The sequence below is a fragment of the Quercus suber genome, unplaced genomic scaffold (assembly GCF_002906115.3).
Source record: "Quercus suber isolate HL8 unplaced genomic scaffold, Cork oak 2.0 scaffold_1018, whole genome shotgun sequence".
In the NCBI taxonomy this organism is placed as follows: domain Eukaryota; kingdom Viridiplantae; phylum Streptophyta; class Magnoliopsida; order Fagales; family Fagaceae; genus Quercus; species Quercus suber.
This window is the reverse complement of record NW_027070429.1, coordinates 86605-111232: the sequence shown is the minus strand read 5'-3', so window position 1 is coordinate 111232 and position 24628 is coordinate 86605. Positions and strand designations below refer to the sequence as shown.

The window sequence follows — 24628 nt, the reverse complement described above, 5'->3', positions numbered from 1 at the left end:
TCACCAAGATCATGACATAGTCTTGATTCTTGATAACCCTAAGTATGTGTGAAGGCAAATACCTCTAAATCTCACAAAAGATTCACACATACAACATAAAGAACAATCTCAAAACGTGGCTAGGGTTTTCCCTTTTATACTTAAGCCAAAACATAAAACCCTACATGTCAAACGGGCCTGGGCTGAGTTGGAAATTTTGTAGAAAAAACAATCTGCATGATATTCGATTGATCGAGTCTAATTCTCAATTGATCGAGCCAGTAGGTTTACATAGTAAATCCTATAGTAATTTGATTCCAACTTTACCTAAAAAATGTATACTTTGAGCAAATCTAAATAGAACTAAACTGTTTTGATCATGGTTTGTCAACATTACAAAATGAAGTTTTAATACATTAGTTCCTAATTCCTTAGAACCTAATAATTAGCATAGTACAAACTGAAATATCAAAACCATTTAAAAAAAATTAGTAGAAAAGGAACAGGAAGAACTCCTAAAACGAAGCTGTTTGGTCACCAAGAAAATAAAATAGTACTATTTGGTATCTATTCAATGAGAGCATATTTCCCGCTCTATTAATACTAAATAAGAAGCTTGCCAGAGAACACGTTCAAACATATTACAAACATACTAAATAAGAAGCTTGCCAAAAAAATGATTGTAGATATTACAAACATATAGTCCAAACGGACTTATATAGCAAGAAAATTAGTGAGCTATTGATGGTTCCAATTTCTTTTGAGTTAACTTTTAAATTCAATACAAATAATGATACTAGGGTCGAGAAAGTCTCGCCAAATAAAAAGATATCAAACAATAGCTAAGAATGAAACAAAAATCATCATGATTGTGCAAGTACAAGCCTTCAACTTGGGTGAATGACTAGATGGAGCTTTTGCTTGTGGACTGACGGCAAGAGCAGGAGAGGTAGCAGGAGAGACTGACGGACTGCTAGGTGAGGCAGCAGGAGAGTGCGATGGGCTGATAGAGAAAGTGTTCGAATTTGAATCATTGTAACCTGTGGGCACCATGTCTCTTTATGGTCATAATGAATTCAATAGGAAAAGAAAAAATTGACACGCATATTGAAATTCAATATAAAGAAAAAGTTGAATTAACTCACAGTTAGATGGCTTCCAACCTATGATCATCTTATCGCGATTGAAAACTATGCGATAACCAGTCATAAAGTTTTCTGGATAAAATAAATAAAACCATATTGTAAGTTGAAATTCTCAATTTAAACATGTTAGGACACATAATAGCTAAATGACATAAGAGACCATGAAAATCCAGGTGTTGGTTTTCCCAAAATAGAAGTTGAAAATAGTAGCTTGTTCTATGTGCAATGATTATATGAAAACCATGTTTGCGGTTTCTTCTGCACCTGCCAAAGTCTTATTTAAAACATAGAGTGGAGCCAACCATGAATAGCTTCCTGTTGTTTAAACCTCCCATTGATAATGTGTTACTATATAAACTTAAAAAATTTTAAGTTAGAGACAGCTAATAGGATTCTTGGCATAATGTTTTTTAGCCATATTGTGGAAATGTTGGTTTAACACGGATGAGATCACTTAATTAAAAGGGTTAATATAGTAATGATTTAGAAAATTTAATATTAATTGGACACAAGATGATTGAAATATGTAGATCTGACCTATTTACCAAAAAGTTGCAATTTACCCACCCCAAGAAATCACATTCATCAATCTAGAAATTATGTAATATTGTTCTCCCAGAAAAGAATAAGAAAACTCAAATACTTTATTGCTTTTTATCAACTTCATAATTCATAATCAATAAAGTTGCAAATAAAGTAAGGTTAAGTAAAGCATCCAAACTTTAATTGTTTTCTCTGTCTGATAGTCTCTTTATAAAGGAATGAATGCACAAATGGAAAATTTCAAAATAAAGCATGAAAATGAAATTTTATCAAGACAAACTGGTTTATAATCAGGGTAGTCGTTGATAAATATATACTTACGTCCTATGATGTTTATATCTGTACTTTTGAGAATAGCTAGACAATATCCACCCTGGAGACCACAACATCAATTTTCAGCATAACATAGGCAAGAATAAGATCTTAAATTAAGCACTAATAAGTGCGACGACACACCTTTGAAGAGAACGCTTCTGTTGTTGGATTAGTGAGATAATATTGTTCTCCACCTTTCATTGTCAGATTCATTATAGGGATCATAGGTGAGGTTTGATTTGCACTACAATTAAAGTGGAGCTAATTAGTGGTTAAGAGTTGAAAAGAGAAAACCAATACAAAATAAGAATAGGTTTTCCCCAAATACCTCAAGTCATAACAGTATTCAAAAGGAATTTGGGAATTTGATAAATTTCGCTTTTCTGTGACTTGGGAATTGAACTGCAAAGTAACACGAATCACATACATTCATTTGCCATAAGATGAAGTTCCAATGATATATAAAACTAAAAGTTGTCATTTAAATTACTTACAGTTTTAGAAATAAATGTATAAGCTGGGTCCGTTAGGTGTGTAACCGATGTACCAGAGTCAAAGATTGCACTAAACTCCATCTTAGAAACATTCACTCCAACATTTATTTGAGTGATGCTAATGTTATAAGTTGGACTGGTAACAAGTTTACAAGGGAAAATTAGTGCAAGCAGCATGAGGTTCTAGTCAAAGACAGTTTTCTTGATAAACTAAATAATCTTTCTTCAGCATTTACAAAATTAAGAAGTGACAACTTACTATGTGTGCGAGACAATGAATGGTGTTTCTTTTTGTTCCGAGGTGCCATTGTCTCCAAAATTTATTCTCCCAATCCCATCAGATCCAAAACACATGGAAAAAGAATTTGGACCTAGCCCTTTACTTGCTAAGATGCTAGGAACAGATAAGTCATCAGTTCCAAGCCCAAGTAGACCGTTTGGTGCAAATCCACTCAAAAAAATACCAGTCTCATTTTTACCACAACTGAAACCAAATGAAAGGGTTAGATCACAAGGGTTACACAGAAATTAATGAAAATTTGCCGAAATGATCTGACTAGGAGGTATTAACAAGAAGCAACTTCAATGATTAGATCCCCTCACCCCTAATTATCAAATTATCAAAGAAAAAGTAATGCTGGCCCACCAATGATGATTTTTTTTTTTTCCTTAATGACCATACTAAAGACATTAATTTTTTTTCTAGTAATATCACCAACCCTCTAAAAGTGTTTGATATCATGATAATCCCGAGATAACCTACCTCCCCTAAGGTGTTTCAGTAAGTCTAAGGCAATAAAACACTTTGATAACCCTCACCAATGATTACACTTATTTGAAGAGGGAAAGCACCATATCAAACTCTAAATTTATCATCCAAATGATTGATATTTACTGAAATATCAGCTATTCCATAATTTTTTCATTTTAACTAACAATTGTTTAATATATTGTGGCAGTTTCTGAAAGTGCTACAATAGAGTACCTATAGTAGTGGTTTGGAAAATGCTGACGTTAAACTACCTATTGTGGCAATTCCTAAAAGTGCCATATTAGGTCTCCTATAGTGGCGGTCTTCAAAACTACCGCTAGGAAAAAACCACTGCTATAGAATTAGTTTTTTTTGTTGTGAAATGATATTGCTTACGATATATAATTAGTATGATGTTCACTTGAAACAATATTTCTTCCAAAGATTTTGGTAGCTAGGAAAGCAATGAAAAATAACCTACCCTAAAGTGATTGGAGCATCTACAACTTTTGATTGATCATCATCTGTAATTAAGTGCAAAACATCCTCTACCAAGATTCCAGATGATGACATGTTTGAATAATACAGAATTTCATATGCACATTCGCTATTAGTTGAAGGACATTGATTTGGATCGCAATAGATACTGCTGTTGCAAGAAACTTTATTGCTTGTTGATGATGCATTAGGACTGTAGATGTTGAAGTTTACTACCTGCTTGGCAAAAAGATTAATTGTTATTGCATTTTAATATTAAAATGAATAAATGAAAATTTTGATTTTGGTAAAAAAATGGTTGACTGAATTAAAAAAGGTATGAGTTTCAGGGGTTAATTAAGTTCTAGTGGGAAGTTATTGTTTCAGTAAATAACCTATTCCCATATTAATTAGGAAAGAATCTAAGTTAATTTATAATTGATGGTGTTATAGGACTCTTAGTGTTGGATGCAAGAAATGGGTCAATTCCACGAACATGGGAGAGGTAGAGGTATGATGATTAGGCTTTGTCAAACAATTAGGTTGTTATATCTTGGAGGAGAGAAGTTTAAGAGAAAGGTTTGTGTTATTGGTTTTTGATTTTGACCACTGCATATGGCTTAAATCTTCTCAAAGAGTCGTACATGATCTCCATGCCTCAATTAGAACCTCTTCTAACAAAATCATTGACTTTTCTAATTATAAAACGACTAATGTCTTATATTTTTACCAACAATTTTAACTAGATTTAATAAAGGCAATACCTTAGAACTTAGAAGCCTAATCACAATATTGAAAATCTCAACAAACCGTTCCATTTAAAGCCAATACCTTAGACCCTTTTTTTAAAAAAAATTTAGTAGTACAATGGGAAGTGGAGATTTTTAAACTTAATTGGATTCTTCTATTTAAAGAGAGCAAGTTATTCCACTAAATCACTATTTCTAGATATCTTAGAGCATCCGCATTAATGGATGTAAAATTTTTGTCCATTTTGCCAAAAAAAAAAAAACTTTTTTCTATTTTACACACTCACTTTTACAAAACACCCACATTAGTCACTTTTTAACCCATCTAAAACTCTCTTTCTTCATTCACACCGCTGCCTCTATGATGAAACTCGCCTCTCCCTACCCCCCCCCCCTCTAAAACTCTCTTTCTTCATTCACACCGCTGCCTCTATGATGAAACTCGCCTCTCCCTACCCCCCCCCCCTCTTGGTTGAAATCGCCTCTCCCTCTCTCCCCCATGGTCACAAGCAACAATCCACAAGCATCACAATCACCAATCCATGATCCACAATTAACGATCCACAAGCACCGATCCACGATCCATAAGCATCGTTCTAGTCGACCCAAGCACCAACTCATAGCCACAAGTTCACAAAAATGCTCTCTCTGTCTTTGTTGATATGTCCATGTGGGGGTGTGTTCAATTTTTGGTTGATTTTGTGGTTTGTCCATGTGCGGGTATGTTTGATTTTGTGGTGTGTTCGTGTTGTGGTGGTGGGTTTGTGTGTGGTTGGCAGTACTTAGTTGTGGTGGTTAGCCTGTTTGCGGTGGTCGATCTGTGTGGTTGTCAATGTTGGGTTACAGTGATGTGGGTGGTGGTGCTGGGAAAACTGATATTGGCAATGCTGAGTTATCAATTGCAGAGATTATGGGTTGAGGAAAGAGTCAGGGGAAGAGAGAGAATGTGAGGGGAGAGAAAAAAAAATATTATTATTATTAACAATAATAATAGCTTGAAGTAAAGAAAAAAAATGCTCTCTGGACGCTCTCTTTCCATCAAAGAACAAGAGGAACTTGCCCGTAGCAATAAGAAAGTTAAAAATGTCAATCATGCTGGCTTCTGTGAAGGCCAAAGCTCGGGTTTTTCATCTCCTAGCTTTGCTGGGGGGGGGGGGCTGGTGACCAAAATGCTTCTTTCAAAGACAAACTTATGGGTGAAATACCAGGGGCATACACACAAGCTTTTTGTTTTGAGGAGTTCATGGGTGACAATGCCGAGTCGGATGATGAAGTGGAAGCGCTCAAGCAAGGTATGGTAGCTATGAAGTTTTTGAAGGAATTAAAGCAGGAGATTTGATGACCATGGGCGAGGGCTCTGATTGTGAAAGTATACGGCAGAGCTGTTGGATTAAATTTCCTTCAAGCGAAACTATTGTCTATGTGGAAGCCAATAGGGTGTTTGGACGTGGTAGATTTAGAGCATGGCTTCTTCCTCACAAGGTTGTCATTGAGAGAGGATTTTGAGAATGTTTTGAAGAAAGGCCTTTGGTCTATAGGTGACCATTTCCTCTCGCTCAGACCATGGGTACTAGATTTCAAGCCCGAATCAACCAATGTGTCTTCCATTGCAGTTTGGATAAGACTTAGTGGGTTACCAATTGAATATTATAATGCCAAGGCACTCCAACATATCAGAAAGGCTATTGGCAATGTGTTAAGGATTGATACATTTACTGCGACTGAAACTAGAGGCAAGTTTGCAAGGTTGTGTATCCAAGTTGATGTGGATAAGCCGTTTATCACTACGGTGATGATAGGAAAGTTTCAGCAATCAGTTACCTATGAGGGTATTCATAATTTATGTTTTGAGTGTGGGAGAATGGGTCATAAAAGAGAGGGCTATCCTTTTGTTGTTAGGTTGGTGCCACCGTGTAAGGAAGCGGAGTTAGGAGGTGCAAGCGCTGGAGGAGTAAGCTCACACATTGTGCATGGTGCTGACAATGCTGAGGTAAAGATGGGACCACATAACAAGGATTACAATGCCGTACGTAAGGACGTGCATGAAGGATCGTATGGGCCATGGGTGGTCGTGGCACGCAGGAAGAAAGAAACAAAAACCCAGAGAAGTGGTGGGTCCTTACTTGACCAAGGGCTGGCTTAGGAACTGAGGAATAACGGTTACCAGGATGCAAATAGAAGGATATAGGCTGGCATGGAGAGGGTTGCTGGTTCCAATGGGCCGAATAGGGAGATTAAGAGAAAGTTGTCTCCACAACCTAACAAGCAACGCTGGAGATTTTAAATTTGTTGCCGTTGCCGGGTCAGAGATGGGTCAGAATCGAAGAGGGAGTAGTGGTGAAAATTATGGTGAATAGGTTGGCCGTGAGTCGTGCAAGCCTAACTTGATTTTAGCTCAGGAAGGCGTGGAAGAAGAGTGTGAAAGTGGGGGGGGGGGGGCTGATTCTATCCGAACCAGTATGGAAAATAGTTGGGGGGGGGGGGGGTGGTGACCAAAATGCTTCTTTCAAAGACAAACTTATGGGTGAGATACCAGGGGCATACACACAAGCTTTTTGTTTTGAGGAGTTCATGGATGACGATGCCGAGTCGGATGATGAAGTGGAAGCGCTCAGGCAAGGTATGGTAGCTATGAAGTTTTTAAAGGAATTAAAGTAGGAGATTTGATGACCATGGGTGAGGGCTCTGATTGTGAAAGTATACGGCAGAGCTGTTGGATTAAATTTCCTTCAAGCGAAACTATTGTCTATGTGGAAGCCAGTAGGGTGTTTGGACGTGGTAGATTTAGAGCATGGCTTCTTCCTCACAAGGTTGTCACTGAGAGAGGATTTTGAGAATGTTTTGAAGAAAGGCCTTTGATCTATAGGTGACCATTTCCTCTCGCTCAGACCATGGGCACTAGATTTCAAGCCTGAATCAACCAATGTGTCTTCCATTGTAGTTTGGATAAGACTTAGTGGGTTACCAATTGAATATTATAATGCCAAGGCACTCCAACATATTGGAAAGGCTATTGGCAATGTGTTAAGGATTGATACATTTACTGCGACTGAAACTAGAGGCAAGTTTGCAAGGTTGTGTATCCAAGTTGATGTGGATAAGTTGCTTATCGCTACGGTGATGATAGGAAAGTTTCAACAATCCGTTACCTATGAAGGTATTCATAATTTATGTTTTGAGTGTGGGAGAATGGGTCATAAAAGAGAGGGCTATCCTTTTGTTGTTAGGTTGGTGTCGCTGTGTGAGGAAGTGGAGTTGGGAGGTGCAAGCGTTGGAGGAGTAAGCTCACACATTGTGCATGGTGTTGACAACGCTGAGGTAAAGATTGGACCACATGACAAGGATTACGATGCCGTACGTAAGGACGTGCATGAAGGATTGTATGGGCCATGGGTGGTCGTGGCACACAGGAAGAAAGAAACAAAAACTTAGAGAAGTGGTGGGTCTTTACTTGACCAAGGGTTGGCTTAGGAACTGAGGAATAACGGTTACCAGGATGCAAATAGAAGGATATAGGCTGGCATGGAGAGGGTTGCTGGTTCCAGTGGGCCGAATAGGGAGATTAAGAGAAAGTTGTCTCCACAACCCAGTAAGCAACGCTGGAGATTTTAAATTTGTTGTCATTGTCGGGTCAGAGATGGGTCAGAATCGAAGAGGGAGTAGTGGTGAAAATTATGGTGAACAGGTTGGCCGTGAGTCGTGCAAGCCTAACTTGATTTTAGCTCAGAAAGGCTTGGAAGAAGAGTGTGAAAGAGGGGGAGGGGGCTGATTCTATCCAAACTAGTATGGAAAATAGTGAGAATTTGGCGGGGGTTTCCTGGCGGATGTTCCGGCACCAGAGAAGGAACACATGAAGCTGATACAGGTATTCAATCTGTTCACTACTCTTCAAGTGATGGGAGTAAGGGTCTTGCAGCAGGTGCGGATCAAATGGACTTTGAAGGGGAAGGAGATGTTGGGGTTTCCCGCTGATGATTGTTCGAACCCAGATCTGTTACGACCCCGCCCCAACTATGTAGATATTGTCCGCTTCGGGACCTATATCCCTCACAGTTTTGTTCTTCCTCAAAGCACACAGCAGTAGGGAAAAGGCCTCTACACATTGAAGGGAGCTCATTCCTTATAAACACATTCTCATGTGCTTTCCTAGGTGATGTGAGATTCCATGTAATGCAAGACCTCCATTTTTGGGTCACTACAATCCACCCCCCTTACGAGCACACGCGTCCTCATGTGTGGGATCCACACTTCTGGTTAGGGCATGACTCTGAAAATTAAATGATTTTGATTAATCCAATCATACTGCCGCTAGTCCTTAGTAAGGGACGGTCCTAGAAAAGGGGATAGTGCACATTTGATAGCTCCTTAATAAGGGAGTATACTATTAAGGATCCAAAAAGGAAGCTCCTTAGCAAGGGAGTGCACCTTTAGGTTCCAAAGGAGCCACCCTTAAGAAAAGGGATGAAAAGGAGGTTCCAGTCCCAAAAAAGGGGACAGCACAACCCTGTCAATAGAGCGTAAACGTTGACCACGAGTAAAGCCTTGGAAACTATGTATTTGATGGTATTGGTATATATGTATATATTATGATGGCTCACAATATAAATTTTTTTTTTCTTTTACATGAAATATTTAATGATAAATATTGATGAGTTACAAGTTATGAAATTGTTGTAAGAATTCTTTATTTGAAGGTTTGTTCCCACACCCCAATGTTAGTGAATTCCACTTATTGAGTTATCTCACCCCTCTTTTATTTCCCATTACAGCATCTGTAACGACCCCGCCCCAACTATGTAGATATTGTTCGTTTTGGGACTCATATCCATCACGATTTTGTTCTTCCCCAAAGTATACAGCAGTGGGGAAAAGGCCTCTACACATTGAAAGGAGCTCATGCCTTATAAACATATTCTCATGTACTTCCCTAGGTAATGTGGGATTCCATGGAATGCAAGACCCCCATTTTTGGGTCACTACAAGATCATTATTTCCTTATGAATTGTATCATTTGGAATTGTAGAGGTGCTTCAAAGCCCTCCTTTCAGAAGCGTGTTAGGGAGCTAGTTCAAAATCATAATCCGGCTATTCTGGTGGTAATGGAGACCTGAGTTGGGGGTAGCAAAGGAAGGGAAATTACTGAAAGGCTTCCTTTTGATGGAGCTATCCGCACTGACACAATTGGGTTTGTTGGTGGAGTATGGGTGATGTGGAATTCAGATAGAGTTGATGTTGGCCATCTGGCCAGCACTGAGCAAGAAATTCACTGCACGGTTAAGGTACGAATTTCTAATGTAATTTAGCTTTTATCTGTTGTGTACGCTAGTCCTAGGAATGTTGAAAGGCACATTTCATGGAATAATCTCATGAAAGTAGTAGACCTTCACAATATGTCATGGGTTATAGCAGGGGACGTTAATGAACCTTTGTTAAATTATGATAAATTTGGGGGTAGAGTTGTGAGTGTGAACAAGTCTCTTTTGTTCAAGGAGTGTTTAGATAAATGCAATATCATAGATATCGGCTTTGTGAGGCCTCGGTATACTTGGACCAATAGAAGGGAAATTCAAGCTTTGATTCAGGAGAGGATAGATAGGTTCTTTGAGAATCCTCAATGGTGCTTGTTATACCCGGATGCAAAAATTACCCATCTTCCTAGGTATCATTCTGATCACTACCCTGTTTTGTTAGAGATGCAACCAAGGGTAAGCGGTGGGAAGAAGAGGCCTTTTAGGTTCCAAACATGCTGGCTGTTAGACCCTACCTTCCCTGACGTTGTCTCTAAAGCGTGGGGAGGTGCAAATAATCTTGTTGAGGCCGTTGATAGCTTCACTAAGAATGTTATGGCTTGGAATAAGAATCAGTTCGGGAACATTTTTATAAGGAAGAAAATTCTGCTGGCGAGGATCAATGGTATTCAGAGGGCTATTGCTATCAAACCTTCTAGTTTTCTTCTTAAGTTGGAAGAGGAGCTCCTTAGGGATCTTGACATTATTTTCAATTAAGAGGAGGAGTTATGGGCTTTAAAGTCTTGGGTTAATTGGATGGTCCAGGGCGATCGCAATACAGCCTTTTACCATGTTTCGACATTGGTTAGGAGGAAAATGAATCAGATCATGGCGATAAAAAATGCAGTGAGGGAGTGGATTCATAAGGAAAGCGATATTAAAGAGTTTATTAGAAGGGGTTTCAATGAGATATACTCAACATCTCACGAAAGTACTTTAAGGGAAGACCCTATCACTTTGCATTGTCTAGTTCGACTTTCGGATGGGGATAGAGAGAGCATCGGTGGAGAGGTTACTGAAGAAGAAATTAAGGCTGCCTTGTGGTCTTTAAAACCTTTTAAAGCCCTGTGTCTAAATGGGCTGCATGTGGGGTTTTTCAAAAAATTTTGGCCGGTAGTGGGAGGCTTAATGGTTGAGGAAGTTAAGCAGATTTTTAGGAGTGGGAAAATGTCTGAGCACTTAAAATAAAACTCTTATTGCCTTGATTCCTAAGATCCAAGGCCCTAAGACATTAGAAAATTTTAGACCTATTAGCCTTTGTAATACGGTGTATAAAGTGGTGACCAAGATTATTGTGGCTAGGTTGAGACCTTTCTTGGATAAGCTTATATCTCCCTTACAAATGGCCTTTGTCCCGGGGAGAAAAGGTATTGACAATGTCATCATTGCTCTAGAGATAATTCATTCCCTTGGGAAGAAGAAAGGGAGGACAGAGTACATGGCTTTGAAGATAGATTTGGAGAAAGCTTATGATAAGCTTAAGTGGGGTTTTACTCGAAACATGCTTGATAGGATTAATTTTCCCATGAAGCTCATAGATGTCATAATGAGTTGTGTGTCGACGGTACCCACTTCCATCCTTTTTAATAGGGGAGCCCTAGATCTGATCTTACCTTCGAGAGGGATAAGGCAACGGGATCCACTCTCTCCATACCTTTTCATCATTTGCATGAATTATCTTGGGCAGCTAATAGAAGAGAAGTGTAATATGAAGACATGGCAGCCAGTCAAAGCCTCTCAAAGTGGTTTTGAGTTCTCTCACCTTCTTTTTGCGAATGATCTCATCTTCTTCGCTAAAGCGGATTGGGTTAATTGTTCCGCCATTAGAGATGTTCTTTATGAGTTTTGTGAATTATTTGGACAATCTGTGAGTGAAGCTAAGTCGAGAGTTTATTTCTCTCCAAATCTAGATAGAGACACAAGGGAATCACCATGTGACATACTTGGTTTTGCGTCCACTCCTTTCTTGGGGAAATATCTAGGTTTTCCTCTAAAGCATCCTGGCTCTTCATCTCAGGAGTATAATTTCATCCTTGATAGAGTAAAGAAAAAACATTCGGGTTGGAAGGCTAACATGCTCTCTTCGGCAGGGCGGACTGTTCTCATTCAAGCTTCTTTGGTTGCTATACTTGCGTATGTTATGCAGTGTACTTATTTGCCTGGCAGAATTTTGGATGGGTTAGATAGAGTTAACCAAAATTTCCTTTGGGGATTGACGAAGGCAGCCAAGAAGATGCATTGGGTTGGTTGGGATAAGGTGATAAAGTCTAAGGAGGAAGGGGGGCTTGGGCTTTAATCAGCGAAGGGCAAGAACATAGCTCTTTTATCCAAGCTTAATTGGAGACTCTATACTGAAAAGGAGGCCCCTTGGGCTAGAGTGTTAAAGCTGAAATATTGCAATCACAGTAGAAGAGTGGTTGCAAATGCCAATAGGCTTCCTTGTTCCCACATATGGGTTGCTGTGAAAAAAGGTATGGATACTTTCAATAAGGGTAGCAGGTGGCTAGCTGGTAGAAACAGTGGGCTAAATGTGTGGCAAAATAAGTGGACAAATAGAGGTTCTCTTAGAGAGTTAATTTAGGGTCCTATCACAAGGGAGGCTAGTCATCTAGAAGTTAAAGATTTTATGACAGATACAGGTTGGGATTGGGGAAAGATCCCCTTTGAGTTGCCCCTAGATGTTAAAAGGTTTATTCAAGCTACCCCAATGATGATTTTGAGTAGAAATGTTGATAAGTTGGCTTGGTTAGGGTCTCCCAAAGGCACCTTTGATTTGAAAAGTGCATATAGGATTGCCATGGGGGCTGAATGTACAGAAACTTTCTCAGCGCATTGGATTTGGAAAGTGAATACTCTTCCAAGGATTAAAACTTTTCTATGGAAATGCGTACATAATAGCATTGGAGTTAAGGTTTGCCTTAAAAGGAGGGGTTTTAGTCATGATACTACATGCCCTTTATGCCAGGAAGGAGCTGAAAGCATTTTGCATGCACTTAGGGACTACCCACTGTTAAGAGGCTTGTGGAACCAGCTGGGGGTCTTACCAACTAATCAAGCTTTTTAGAGGAGCAACCTTTAGGATTGGCTGATGTTAAATAGTAAACTTAAGCACAATTTAGGTGCTACTCACCCGCCTTGGAAAGTTGCTTTTCCTTTTGCTGTGTGGAATGTTTGGAAGAGTAGAAACAACTTGGTTTTCAATGGTAAAAGCACGAACCCAAAGCTTGCTTTGATGATTGTTAATCAAGCCTTAGAATTCTATCATTGGCTTTCCTCTCCAAGGTTGCTGACCCGTAATGTCATGATGAGGATTAGATGGGAGAAGTCGGTACAAGGCTGGTGGAAACTCAACACAGATGGCTCCTATTGTAGCAACACTAGTTTGGCAGGTTGTGGAGGGGTGGTCAGGGATGATGTAGGCAGGTGGGTTATTGGGTTTAGTAGGAGTATTGGCATGACAAATAGCTTTGCCATTGAACTGTGGGGATTAAGGGAGGGCCTGCTTCTATGCAGCAACCTCAACATTACTTCTCTTGAAACTGAGCTTGATGCCAAGTCTATTGTGGATGCCTTAGGAAACCCCTCATATGTTAATAACATCATATCTCCTTTATTGGATGATTGCAGACTCTTGATCTCTCACATACCACACGTTTGTATTAAGCATTGCTTCCGTTAGGCGAACAGGTGTGCGGATAGTCTTGCTAGGATGAGCTATTGTATAGATGCTGATTTTTCTACTTTTGATAGTCCGCCTGTGGACTTAATTGATGTTGTTGAGGATGACCTCTATTGGATGGGTTTTAATAGGGTCTGTATAGAGCTTGTCTCTATTTCTTAGTTTTTAATGAATCAGTTTTTCACCACCAAAAAAAAAAAAAAAAAAAATTAAATAATATGTAAAAAGTTACAGTAACCATGCATATATACACAGTTACTGTAGTACTTTTGTATATATGCACAATTTTGTAAGCACTGATGTTGGTGTTTTTTTGGTTCAAATGTGTAAAATTAACCACTTTTTGTATTTTACACAATTTTGCAACCTCTGATGGGTTGCTTTTAGACTTTTTATATTATAAAATATTGGTTTTTTCTATTTGTCCTATATGTAATTTATTTATTTTTTAACTTCTTAGGTTGTCATTCTTTTAAAGCAATATATATATATACACAAAGTTTTTAGAAGAAAAAGATATCACAATGACACAATAAATGATTCCAAATAGGAGTACTTGAACGCTCCATTTATTTCAATGAAAAATTTTGTGTAAAAATAGTTTTCCGCTTTTCAGTGTTTGGTAGTATTTGAAAAAAATGAGTAAAAGAAAAATTATTTTTAGTCAACTAAAAATATACAATTTATTTTTAGAGCTTGTTTTCTACTAAATTTTTTTGGAAAATAATTTTATTTCACAACAAGCTAAATAAGGGAAGTTAGTAGATTGTTTTTCAACTCATTTAAGGTTGCCACCAAACATAAGAAAATAAGATAGTTTTATAAAAAATACTTTTTGAACAACGACTCATTTTCTAGAAAATATTATCGTCAAAACAAACTGAGTGGAAGTAAAAATATAATTCAAAGATTAGAAATCCATGAGTCCAAGCAAATATGTTATGGGAAAGGGGATTTGCTGCAAACTAAGTTGTAACAACTCCTGTAAAATGCAGCCATGTCATATAACACCCCGACCCAACTTTATAGTTAAACAATGTGTTTGAGTAGCTAATTATTATTTTAAGCCACTTCCTTTTTATAATTAATAGTAGATTATTTAATAACCATACTATTTTATAATGCCTTTGAATAAGAATTGTAAAGATTATAAAAAAAAAAATGAAGGGTTATTTGTATTATAAATATATACTAAGTATGTACAAAACTATATTAAGTGGTTAAGTTATTAGATATATAGTCGTTGGTGTTTAATTTAGTAATTAAGGTAAGGGTTTCTGTGGGGCCAGAAAATCAGGCAGCCTTGGCCCACTCCAAGCCAGGCCCAGGGGCCCGCGCCGAGGATACATAAGGGGTCCGAGGATGAAAGCGCGAGGACCGGCTCCCGAGGAACATATCCGAGGATGGCCCCGTCCTCGGGCATCCGAGACCTCGAAAAAACACGAGCACTACCCCACCAAAGAGGGGTCTTCTTGAATATCCGAGGAGGAAAGGGTCCAGTGCCACGCGTCGGCAATGGGAGCACGGTGAAGGAGCAACCTTAGGCGAGCTGTCACCTCTGCATTGAATGCCTTTAACTAACGTCCTGGCCGCATTAATGAGGACAGGACTCCTGAACAGTGCTGTCTTGGGTACTGCAACCCACTAGAAGAATGGGGATGCGGCTGATGGGACAGGCTCTCAAGTGGTGGCCTAACTGATCAACAAATGGAGGGTTAGGATCAGTTTAGAGAGGTATATAAGGTAAGGAGTCTCTCCTGAAAGGGGAGGGGAGATCGGCATTAAGAAGTTCTGTAGTGACCTGTGCCCTCTGAACTTTTGTAATCGATCTTAAAAAAAGTAATAAGAACATCAAGGCTCGGAAGACCAGTCCGAGGAGCATCATTGTGCATCCCAATCCATGTTTAAGTTGATAAATCCACATGCAACCATGCAGGGCAGTTGTACCCCTTACTAGGGCCTAGTTCTTAAGCCCACTCTCTATAAACTCATTGAAGGGCAAGCTGGGCTTGGGTCCACTCTCTCAACCTGAAGAAGTGTCCAAAATCTGGTCCCTACAGTTTATATGCAAAGTTATATTGTTGTTTGGGCCTTTCTAGAGTAGAAGCTTATAAGAGGGGGGAGGGGAGTAAATTTAAAAAAAAGTCCAAAGGGTGACCCATCAACCCTCTTTCTCTTGACCAACACATGCCCCACCCAAGATATTTCCCTTATCTTTTCTTGGCTGTACCAGAAGACTCTTTGTTCTTCTTTCTTTGCTCTTTTCTATTCATCTTCTTTCTTTTTTCTATTCGGCAGCACCTCTCTCTCACTTTCTCACCAATAGCCATTCCTCTCTCACCAAAACCATATATCTTTCTCTAAGAAGGAATCAAACTCTTACTAAAGTTTTAACTTCAGTTGTGGGTAAGTATATATGTTTATTTTCTGTTATGGGTATTTTAATGGTGGTATGGTTTGCTTTAGTTTCACTTCTATGTTCTCTAATATGATTGTTAGAAGCTAAAATTTGTGGATTGTAAAATTAAGAAATTATGAATTTGTAAGTCTATATATATATATATATATGTTGTTTTAAGAAGTTTTGAAACTATGTTGGTGATTTGTTGAAGGTAGATTAGGGTTTTTACTAATTAATGACTGTATATGATTAAGGAAGTAAGAAAAAGTTAGGATGAGTACTTCTGATGTACTTTGTATTTAATTTTATTATAAATGGTTAAATGACTGTATATAAGTGTTTTTTGACATGTCTAATGAGTATATAAAAATCCCTATATGAGAATACCATCGTTTGATAATTGTTTGTGAATTTACAAAAAAATGTTGTAAAGTTGTCACTGTAACAGATTTTATTTTTATACATGATAAATCATTCATTAAATTGTATACAGTGAATTAGGATGCTAGGAGTAGTTCTTATGAATGCTAAGATACATATTGTTTAAATGGAAGTGGTCTCACAGCCATTGGATCAATATAAAAATATTTGTTTAATTTCTAATTGCATGAAATTTTGGCAAGACAGATTTGAGCATTTTGTCTTGTATGATTTTTAATAAATTGTGGATTTCTGCTTTGACTCTGAAATTGATGTCGTATTTACTAGACATAAAGAGGAGTGGTTCTGTAAAATTTCATGAAGATTTGATGTGTATAGATAGCCCATTTATATTTTACAAATGAGGCATATGCTACTAAAATGAGCAGTAAACAGTCAATAATAACTCTGACTTTGAGGATTTAATTTTAAAGTTATGGTGAATATTTTGATCTATAATTTAATATGCTTATCTTTTGGTATGTTTTGATCATAGATAGATTTTGTATAACTTGGTTTAAGGTTTAGTACTCTAAAAGAGGAGTTCTAAATCATTCAACTATTGTTTTTATGAAGTTGTTTTTTCATGCTATATGTTGCCTTGTGTAAGTTTATGCATGCACCATTGCTTCCAATCTCAAATATGTTTTGAATTGATTTTAAAGCCAATTGACATGATTTGAATATGAATATTAAAACAATGGTTTCTCTATGATTTGGTACATCATGTTGTTTGATGAATGTATTTTGTGTTTGGAGAACCTCGTTGAGGTGGGATTAGGATTTCATTGATTCTTGATTCTAAGAGATAGGCTTTGAGATAAATGTGTAAGTTGATGATAAAGAATTATGGATAGTAATAAGTTTTGATTTTAGTTTAGGTGTTACCAGTACCAGAATGTTCGAATAGTGTATAAAACACTATGAACGTTTAGACCCCCAATTTACAAAATACCAATTCAAACTTAATATCAAACAATGTATGTGCGGAAAATGAATATAAGCTTATACCAGAATTGATAAATAATCTAAACCAAATAAAATCACATTCACAATAGAAATTAAATTGCAAAGATTAAGAGAAGAGAGATGCAAACACAAGGACAACACAATGATGTGTTATCGAAGAGGAAACCGAAACTCTCGGCGTAAAACCTCTCCGCCGCCTTCCAAGCGGTCAATAATCCACTAAAGAATGAAGTTGAGATACATGAACAACAGAAGACCCTCCAAGCCTAATCTACCCAATGTACCTAAGCCCTCCAAACTTCTTGCTCCAACAAGGTTACGCTGAACCTTTGTCTTCTTTAACTTACCAGATTCCGCTATAGCCCATAGCATCAACCAATAATCATTGGTTCCTTCCTAACTGCTTCCCAAAGCACCAAATAGCCTTCTCATAGATGTGGGTATGGTGAAAAAAGGATTTGGGTAAGAACCTCTCAAGGATGTAACAATGGAGAGGATGAGAATAGAGAAATTTAAGGAGTCTCTATGTAAAGATTGTGGATGAATCAATCTTGTTTTTCTTTAGGGTTTCTCTCTCAAAATTCTCTCTGGAAGCTCTTTAAATTTTGTAGGTATAAAGAGTATTTATACTGGGGTGAGAATAGAATGTAAAGAGTCAGATTTTTTCAAAATAGGGCTGGCTAGCGGCTTGGCCTCGCAACTTGACTGAGTTGCGAGTTCAAGTCGCGAGCTAACAGAATGGTCAGGCTGAACTTTTTGTCCTATAATGCTCCAACTGGTGTGACTGTTCATCTTCTCTGCACACTTCACTCGTGTGTTGCATTTGACGGCTTGCCAGTCGTGAGTTATCCGCGAGTCTTAGTCGTGAGTCTCTGCATCCTTGCACAATCTTGAGAATCTCTTCACACTCTCTCACTTACTGGCCTTACATGATTCCCACCTAAATACAGGGTTACTAATTGCTAAAATACAAGAAAATTTGGCGTGGAATAAAGCCAACACGGTGGTTGATTAAATTCAACCTTACAGTACCCAAGTCTGAACTCCTTCAACTTTAGGCTCTGAGTTCCTCTTCTTTCAGGTAAGAGGTAAGTTATATGGGCATTTGGTAAGTCATGAGGTTATTTTAAAGTTTATTATGCATTAAAAGGTTTTTAATTTGAGATATGACATATAATTATGTTTTAGACAAAGATATGTTTGTGAGTTCTCGAAACTTTATGTATATGATTTAAGCATATTGATGCTATTACTAATTCCGTGAACATTTAAAGAGAACAATGAAAATGCTCTTATTATGAAATGTTATGCAAACTATGAATTTCAATATGATGTATAAGTATTAAATGTTTTCGAGTTATGTCCTTTGGTGATCTAAACTCAGTTAGTAGGGGTTAAATTACTGGCTTTTTATGGTAAATGTTATCTGATTGGCTATTAAAAGTGGGACTGGCTCTATTGTACTTGTCCTTGTTGGTAACGGCCAACTTGTGGAGGATGCCAACCTACCCCCATGGTTAAAGATATGTATTATGATATGATCGTGGGAATACCTGGCATTGTAGAGAATGCTGGATGCTTAGCACAGTAGTGTTAGAAGCCTCCCAAATAAGTACAGATTTATCAAATATGGACTAACCAATATGCTATTTGTACGGCATTGAGATACCTAGACCCATTTGGGCCTTGGGTCCTAACTCAACAGTGTAGCCCATAACACCAAATCCTCTCTACCTAAGGCCCAAACGCAAGCCTAACATAGCTACAAGCTCAAGTCTCATGTTGCCTCGAGGTCAATGAGCAAATAACCTTAGCTGGCACGCACCTAGCTTCACCACTTGGGCCTTGCTCGGTAAGCCACTTCCCGGGCAAGAAGACAATGGTTTAGGGCTATTGCCTTTTGGATGCCCAGTTGCACCTTGGGAAGTGTATCTGCCGAGCATTTATACTAAAGTGGGAACCACTTCCAATCCACTCCTACCACACCCCACTCCTAACTAAATGCCCACTTAAGGTTAACGACATTGGACCCCCTTTTCCACTAACAATGAGAGTAATCATAACTCCCTACTAATTCTTGGGCTATAAATATGAGAAGCTAAAGAAGAGAAAAGGTTGGTGAAAGGTTCTGAAGGAAGCTTAGAGTTGAGGGCAGCAGAGTCATTAAAAAGAGAGGAAAGGAATACCAAGGTTGGCGAGATTGGGTCAAGTCTCTGAGCTAGAATCACCCAAGGTAGGAAACCCAAAGCCCACATCACAAATAGATTGTGAGCCTAAGAGCGAGTCAGTCTGTTAATCTCGTTTTGGGTACACACATTATTTATGAACAGCTATATTATGTTATTAATTATGAGAGAATGATTTTGTTTAAATGTATTGTGAAGAGATAAAAGCTCTCATGGAAAGAAGAAGTTTTTGATGAAAAGAAAAGCTGTGCTTTAAAGATAAAAGTTTCTCAAATTCTGTTGTACTTTAAAGATAAAGAATCTTATGAAAATGTTTTAGTGTTCTATAAAGATAAAACTTATAATGAAAGTTCAAGTTTATGTTAAAAAATTATTAGATATCTGTTCTTGATGAAACGTTAGGGTTTGTTTGGTTAGAGGAGTGGAAAAGTGGGAGGTTGGAAAATTAGTGGGAGGATGGAAAAGTGGGAGGATAGAAAATATTTTGTTTTCTCTCATGTATGTTTGGTTGGAGGGGTGAAAAAGTGGGAGGATGAAAAACTTTTTTACTTGGTTAGAGAGAAAAATGGGAGGATGATAAATATAGTTTATATAAATTGACTACTATGTCTTTGTTATGTAATAGTGGAAAAGTGAAAGGGGTAGGTGAGCGTAATAGAGTGGGGGCATTTGTGTAAAATGCATTTCTTATCACTTTTCTCTCCTTATTTTCCTCACAATTTAGGAGGATAAAAAAAGTGGGCCCGGAGGGAAAACTTTCTCCCCTATTTTCTGTCTCCCCTAGTTTCTTTCCTCAACAAAACAGTGAAAAATAACATTTTTCACCCTATTTTCCTTTTTTTATTTTTCATCCTCCCTGTTTTCACCCCAACTAAACACACCCTAAGTTTTATGACCATGAAAGTTATAATATTTTGCGATAAGAAGTTTATAAAGAAAAGTTTTCTTATTCGGTAAGATGTTCCTAGTTTAAGACAAAGTTACCAATTATCTGATTTAAGTTAAAATGATTATTTTGTAATGAGAATACATATATATTGTTTTTAAACAATCAATATTATATTTGGTGACTTTGTATGAAATGAAAGAAATTCAATCTGAAAGGTTTTGGTAATATTATTCCAATAAGAAAAATGAGAACAATTATTTTCCTATGAAGAGCATAGAAGTTATTATTATGAAAAGTATAAAATACTATGCATGAAATGATATTCTCCTATCTGAATATTTATAAAATGAAATGATTTGATTTACATACATTCTTATTAAATTCTTATGTATCTTACCCTTACTGAGCTGTGTTGGTCACTCCTTCCACTCTTTCGGCCAACAGGTTTTATTTTGGAGTAGAAGAAGCCTTAGTCAAGTTTTGGAAGGAACTGGTTTTAGTTTTAAAAATATAGATTCCAAATTAACATTTGATGGTTAGCTTTGTCGTATTGTGTATTTTAGGATCTAATGAAAGTTATGTACCTTAAAGTATTAAGAGATGTATTATGTGAAATTTAGAATTTGAGTAACTGATGGATTATGTTATTCTTTAAGTATAGTATAGATGCTTTGAATGTCAAGTGAAAAGTTATATAATTTAAGTAAAGAAACAATGATGAAAAGAAAGAGAGAAGCTTTTTTAAAAACTTTTGTAAAAAGTTTAGCTGGTTCTTGTTAATACCAGATTTAGGCTTGATATTAACATGCCGGTCATGGTTACAAATCCGGGTATCGGGTTTGGGACGTGACATGTCAAGTGGTCATTTGGTGAAAAAATTAATCTTGATATAGAAGTTTCATTTAAATATAAGTCTAGACAGATGTCTATTTGAGGCATTAACAAATGTAAATTTTTGTAAGAATTGTTGCAACTTAATTTGTAGCAAATCATTGTCTATAAGTTATAGATAATAAATAACAAACCTGTCCAGATGATGTTGGTAAGCTGGTTACGCAAGTACTATTGTTACAATCGCATGGTAGCCAGAACAAATTACTGCCAGTGTCTAATGCTACCAAATATGATACACTTGGTGTCCCCACAGAAACATTAGCATAATACAAACTGAAAATATCAACACCATTTAGAAGAAACAAAGTTAGAAGAAAAGGAACAGGAACTCCAAGGAAAAAAAAAAAAGGAGTGACTCTTAAGGATCGTACAAGTCCAAATTGTTGATGAGGAGGGTGCCGTTTCCATTAGCGAAAGTGAGCAGCGCCGGTGACTGGTTGTTACTGGCGGCAAGGTGACGGCCGTGGATTATGCTGTCTCGGTGAGTCATAGCAACATAGTACTCTACGCTCCCTTTCTCTGGAAGCCCCTCAAAGCCCAGAATTTGCTTAACCGGATCCGAAAACCTGTGGTGAATGTCGAATCCAAATGACCCCAACCCGTTACAGCTCCCGGAATTCAATCCCAGAAGTAACAATACCAATAGTATGTATGATCCGGAAGTCAATGAATATGAAGAAGCTGTACTGGTCCAAACCAAAGCCATTGCTTAGCTTGAAGTCTTTTCAGAGAAAAAACCAGACTTGGTCTATTAATAAAGCTAAAGTGGTGAGTCATAGCAACATAGTACTCTACGCTCCCTTTCTCTGGAAGCCCCTCAAAGCCCAGAATTTGCTTAACCGGATCCGAAAACCTGTGGTGAATGTCGAATCCAAATGACCCCAACCCGTTACAGCTCCCGGAATTCAATCCCAGAAGTAACAATACCAATAGTATGTATGATCCGGAAGTCAATGAATATGAAGAAGCTGTACTGGTCCAAACCAAAGCCATTGCTTAGCTTGAAGTCTTTTCAGAGAAAAAACCAGACTTGGTCTATTAATAAAGCTAAAGCATGAATGATCGAGCACTATGAAGAGTTTTAGTTTATGTAGGGAAAGAAAGTTGACACGTTCTCATCAGAACAAAACCAAGAAGATGGCATAGAAATAGTCTTTGAATGAGAGAGAAAAGAGAGCTATCGAGAGCTGGGGGCCGGTGTTTGGTTTGGTCGACGCTTACGTTGGTGAAAGGCAAGTCGTGCGAAAGTGAGGACGAAACCGCGGGTGTTTTATTAAATATTCAGTCATTGTTTTCTTCGCCAAATAAAATACCCAGTCATTCACGTTCTCACAATTTTTTCTGCCCCCAAGAAAAACATTCAAGTTGTTAAAGAGAAATCAATGACCCAAAAAAAAAAAAAAAATTGTAATGAGCAAGAAATATTATCTGGGGATTGTTTATTATTACAACTAGCAGCTTTTTTATTTTATTTTACGGGATAATGTCCTATAATTTTTCTGGAAAAGTTGGCATTGAGTCTTCATTTATCATGGCCTCCATCAATACACAACATCAAAATTTTAATAAGTATTATCAAAGCCCTACACACCTTAAGAATATTCAACAAATTAAAATATAGTTTTTCAATGTCTTGCCAATATTGTTCTCATCTGTTTGATATATTCAAATTGTCATTCTTATTATCCACTGTCACATAAAAAATGTCAATGTTAGATTCTTGCGGTCATATAGTAACTTGTATTGACAAATTCCATGATATTAGAATTATGTGCATGTAATTTAGCTAAAAGTACACGTAATGAGTTGCTTGAAGATGTTGAAGATCTAGAATTAAACTTGCTCAAGCAATTATTAAAGTCCGTCAGAAACTTAACGCGTAAGCTAGATTATGGGAACCAACAATCTTAGTTTACTCGAAGACTAATTGAATATCAACTTTCACCTACTTTTAAATATCCAATTGAGGCACGAATTCACTGTGAAATGGGAAATTCTCAACTTGCCTAATTATTATGATAAATTAAGTTAGAAATAGGGGTGAAAAAGTCTCTACAAATTACTTAGTTGATTTTGTGGCGGGGAAAAATAAGTCAAACTTGCTTTTTACCTCACACAATTAATTTATAGAGATGGGATGCCAATCAACTTTTGTTACCTTTGTTTAAATGAGTTAGCTTGAAATGAAAGGGTAAGTACTTAGGAATAAGTATAAAATAGGAAAATTGATCAATTTTAATCTCAGATTGCTTTGTATTATATTCCTCGGAATTGGTTCGAGATACAAATTACATTTGTTCTAGGGTTACAATGGCAGTTCTCAATTTCTCTCTTTCTTCAGATGTTTCATCCATTCTTCACAGAGGCCTCTCTGTCAAGGTGGTGAATTTTGTACCGTACCGGCTGGAACAGCCGGTATATATCACACCGGCCAGTAAACCGGTACAAATTCCTCCCTTGTTTCGTACCGGAAAAAATACCGGCCGTACCAGCAGAGTACCAGCCGTACCGGCGAAATCCGGCTGTTTCGGCCGGTAAATGGATACCGGACTGAAAGTTCCGGCAGAGCCTACCACTGCAAAAACCCGTAGATTCATGACACTGAGACAATGACGAAGTTTCGATGGAGACTGCCGCTGCATCATGGCCTTATTCTGTTCATTTGCATCTCTCGTTCTTACTTTTTTTTTCTTTCTTCTCCTCTTCTTCGCTTAACACCAGCCTTCTTGTCTCTGAGCGTTTGGCTTCTCAATGTGTTTTCAAAACATGTGGCTGTGTTTATTCTCTTTGAAAATAACGTGTGGTTGTGGTAAAAGTTAAAGTAAGGCTGTAAGGCATTGAATTCTATCAGAATTCACGTGAGTTTGGTGGGATCTTTGACTGTTTGAACCTTTTACAATTGTTTTTTATTTATTTATTTATATAATGATTAAATAATTTAGATTTATATGTGATGGATTGGGCCATTGTAGAAGGATAAAGATGATAATGAATTGGGCCTAAATATACTTAAAGAGATAGGATTTAAATTCAGGAAAAAAAAAATATATATATATATATATAATTTTATATATATAGCGGTAAACCCGAAACGGTACACCGATATTGACCGGTACCCGAAATATATCATACCGTTGGCCAAACCGGTACAACCTCCGGTACGATATTGACTTTCTTGCTCTCTGTCTTATATAGTCACCTAGGGATCCTTAGGTATTATAGTCTCCCTGTATATGTGGTGAGTTGTTTATATTTTCTTGAGAACTTACTATCAGTGCTTTTCGAGGTCTGTTTTTCTGACATTGGCATTCTTCCATTTGTCCCTTTTCTCGGATTCTTGTTCTCCCACATATTTGACTAGCAATAATAATTTTTTAATGATAATATGGGCAGGTCTATGTAAAGTGTTGAAGGAGGTGTGGCCTTGCCATTGAGTAAGATTATTTATG

At 37.5% G+C, this 24628-nt stretch overlaps 1 protein-coding gene across 1 annotated transcript; it reads right to left on the bottom strand.

Moving 5' to 3' along the window:
- Positions 1 to 608: 608 nt before the first annotated feature.
- Positions 609 to 21939, bottom strand: LOC111989572 (aspartyl protease family protein 1). The gene is made up of 10 exons (XM_024021368.2): positions 21551 to 21939; positions 21311 to 21452; positions 3709 to 3941; positions 2736 to 2960; positions 2477 to 2612; positions 2311 to 2384; positions 2124 to 2226; positions 1989 to 2040; positions 1125 to 1196; positions 609 to 1019 (listed from the first exon to the last, which is right to left on the bottom strand). Exons 1-10 carry the CDS (start codon positions 21883 to 21885, stop codon positions 811 to 813), a joined length of 1581 nt encoding a protein of 526 aa, XP_023877136.2. The 5' UTR covers positions 21886 to 21939; the 3' UTR covers positions 609 to 810.
- Between the last annotated feature and the right edge of the window lie 2689 nt (positions 21940 to 24628).

Coding starts and splice junctions, on each gene's coding strand:
- LOC111989572 (XM_024021368.2), bottom strand. CDS start 21,885: ATGGCTTTGGTTTGGACCAGTACAGCTTCTTCATATTCATTGACTTCC. Junction 2,961..3,708: donor GATGCTCCAATCACTTTAGG/GTAGGTTATTTT, acceptor ATTTGGTTTCAG/TTGTGGTAAAAATGAGACTG. Junction 2,041..2,123: donor CAGAAGCGTTCTCTTCAAAG/GTGTGTCGTCGC, acceptor TGTGGTCTCCAG/GGTGGATATTGTCTAGCTAT.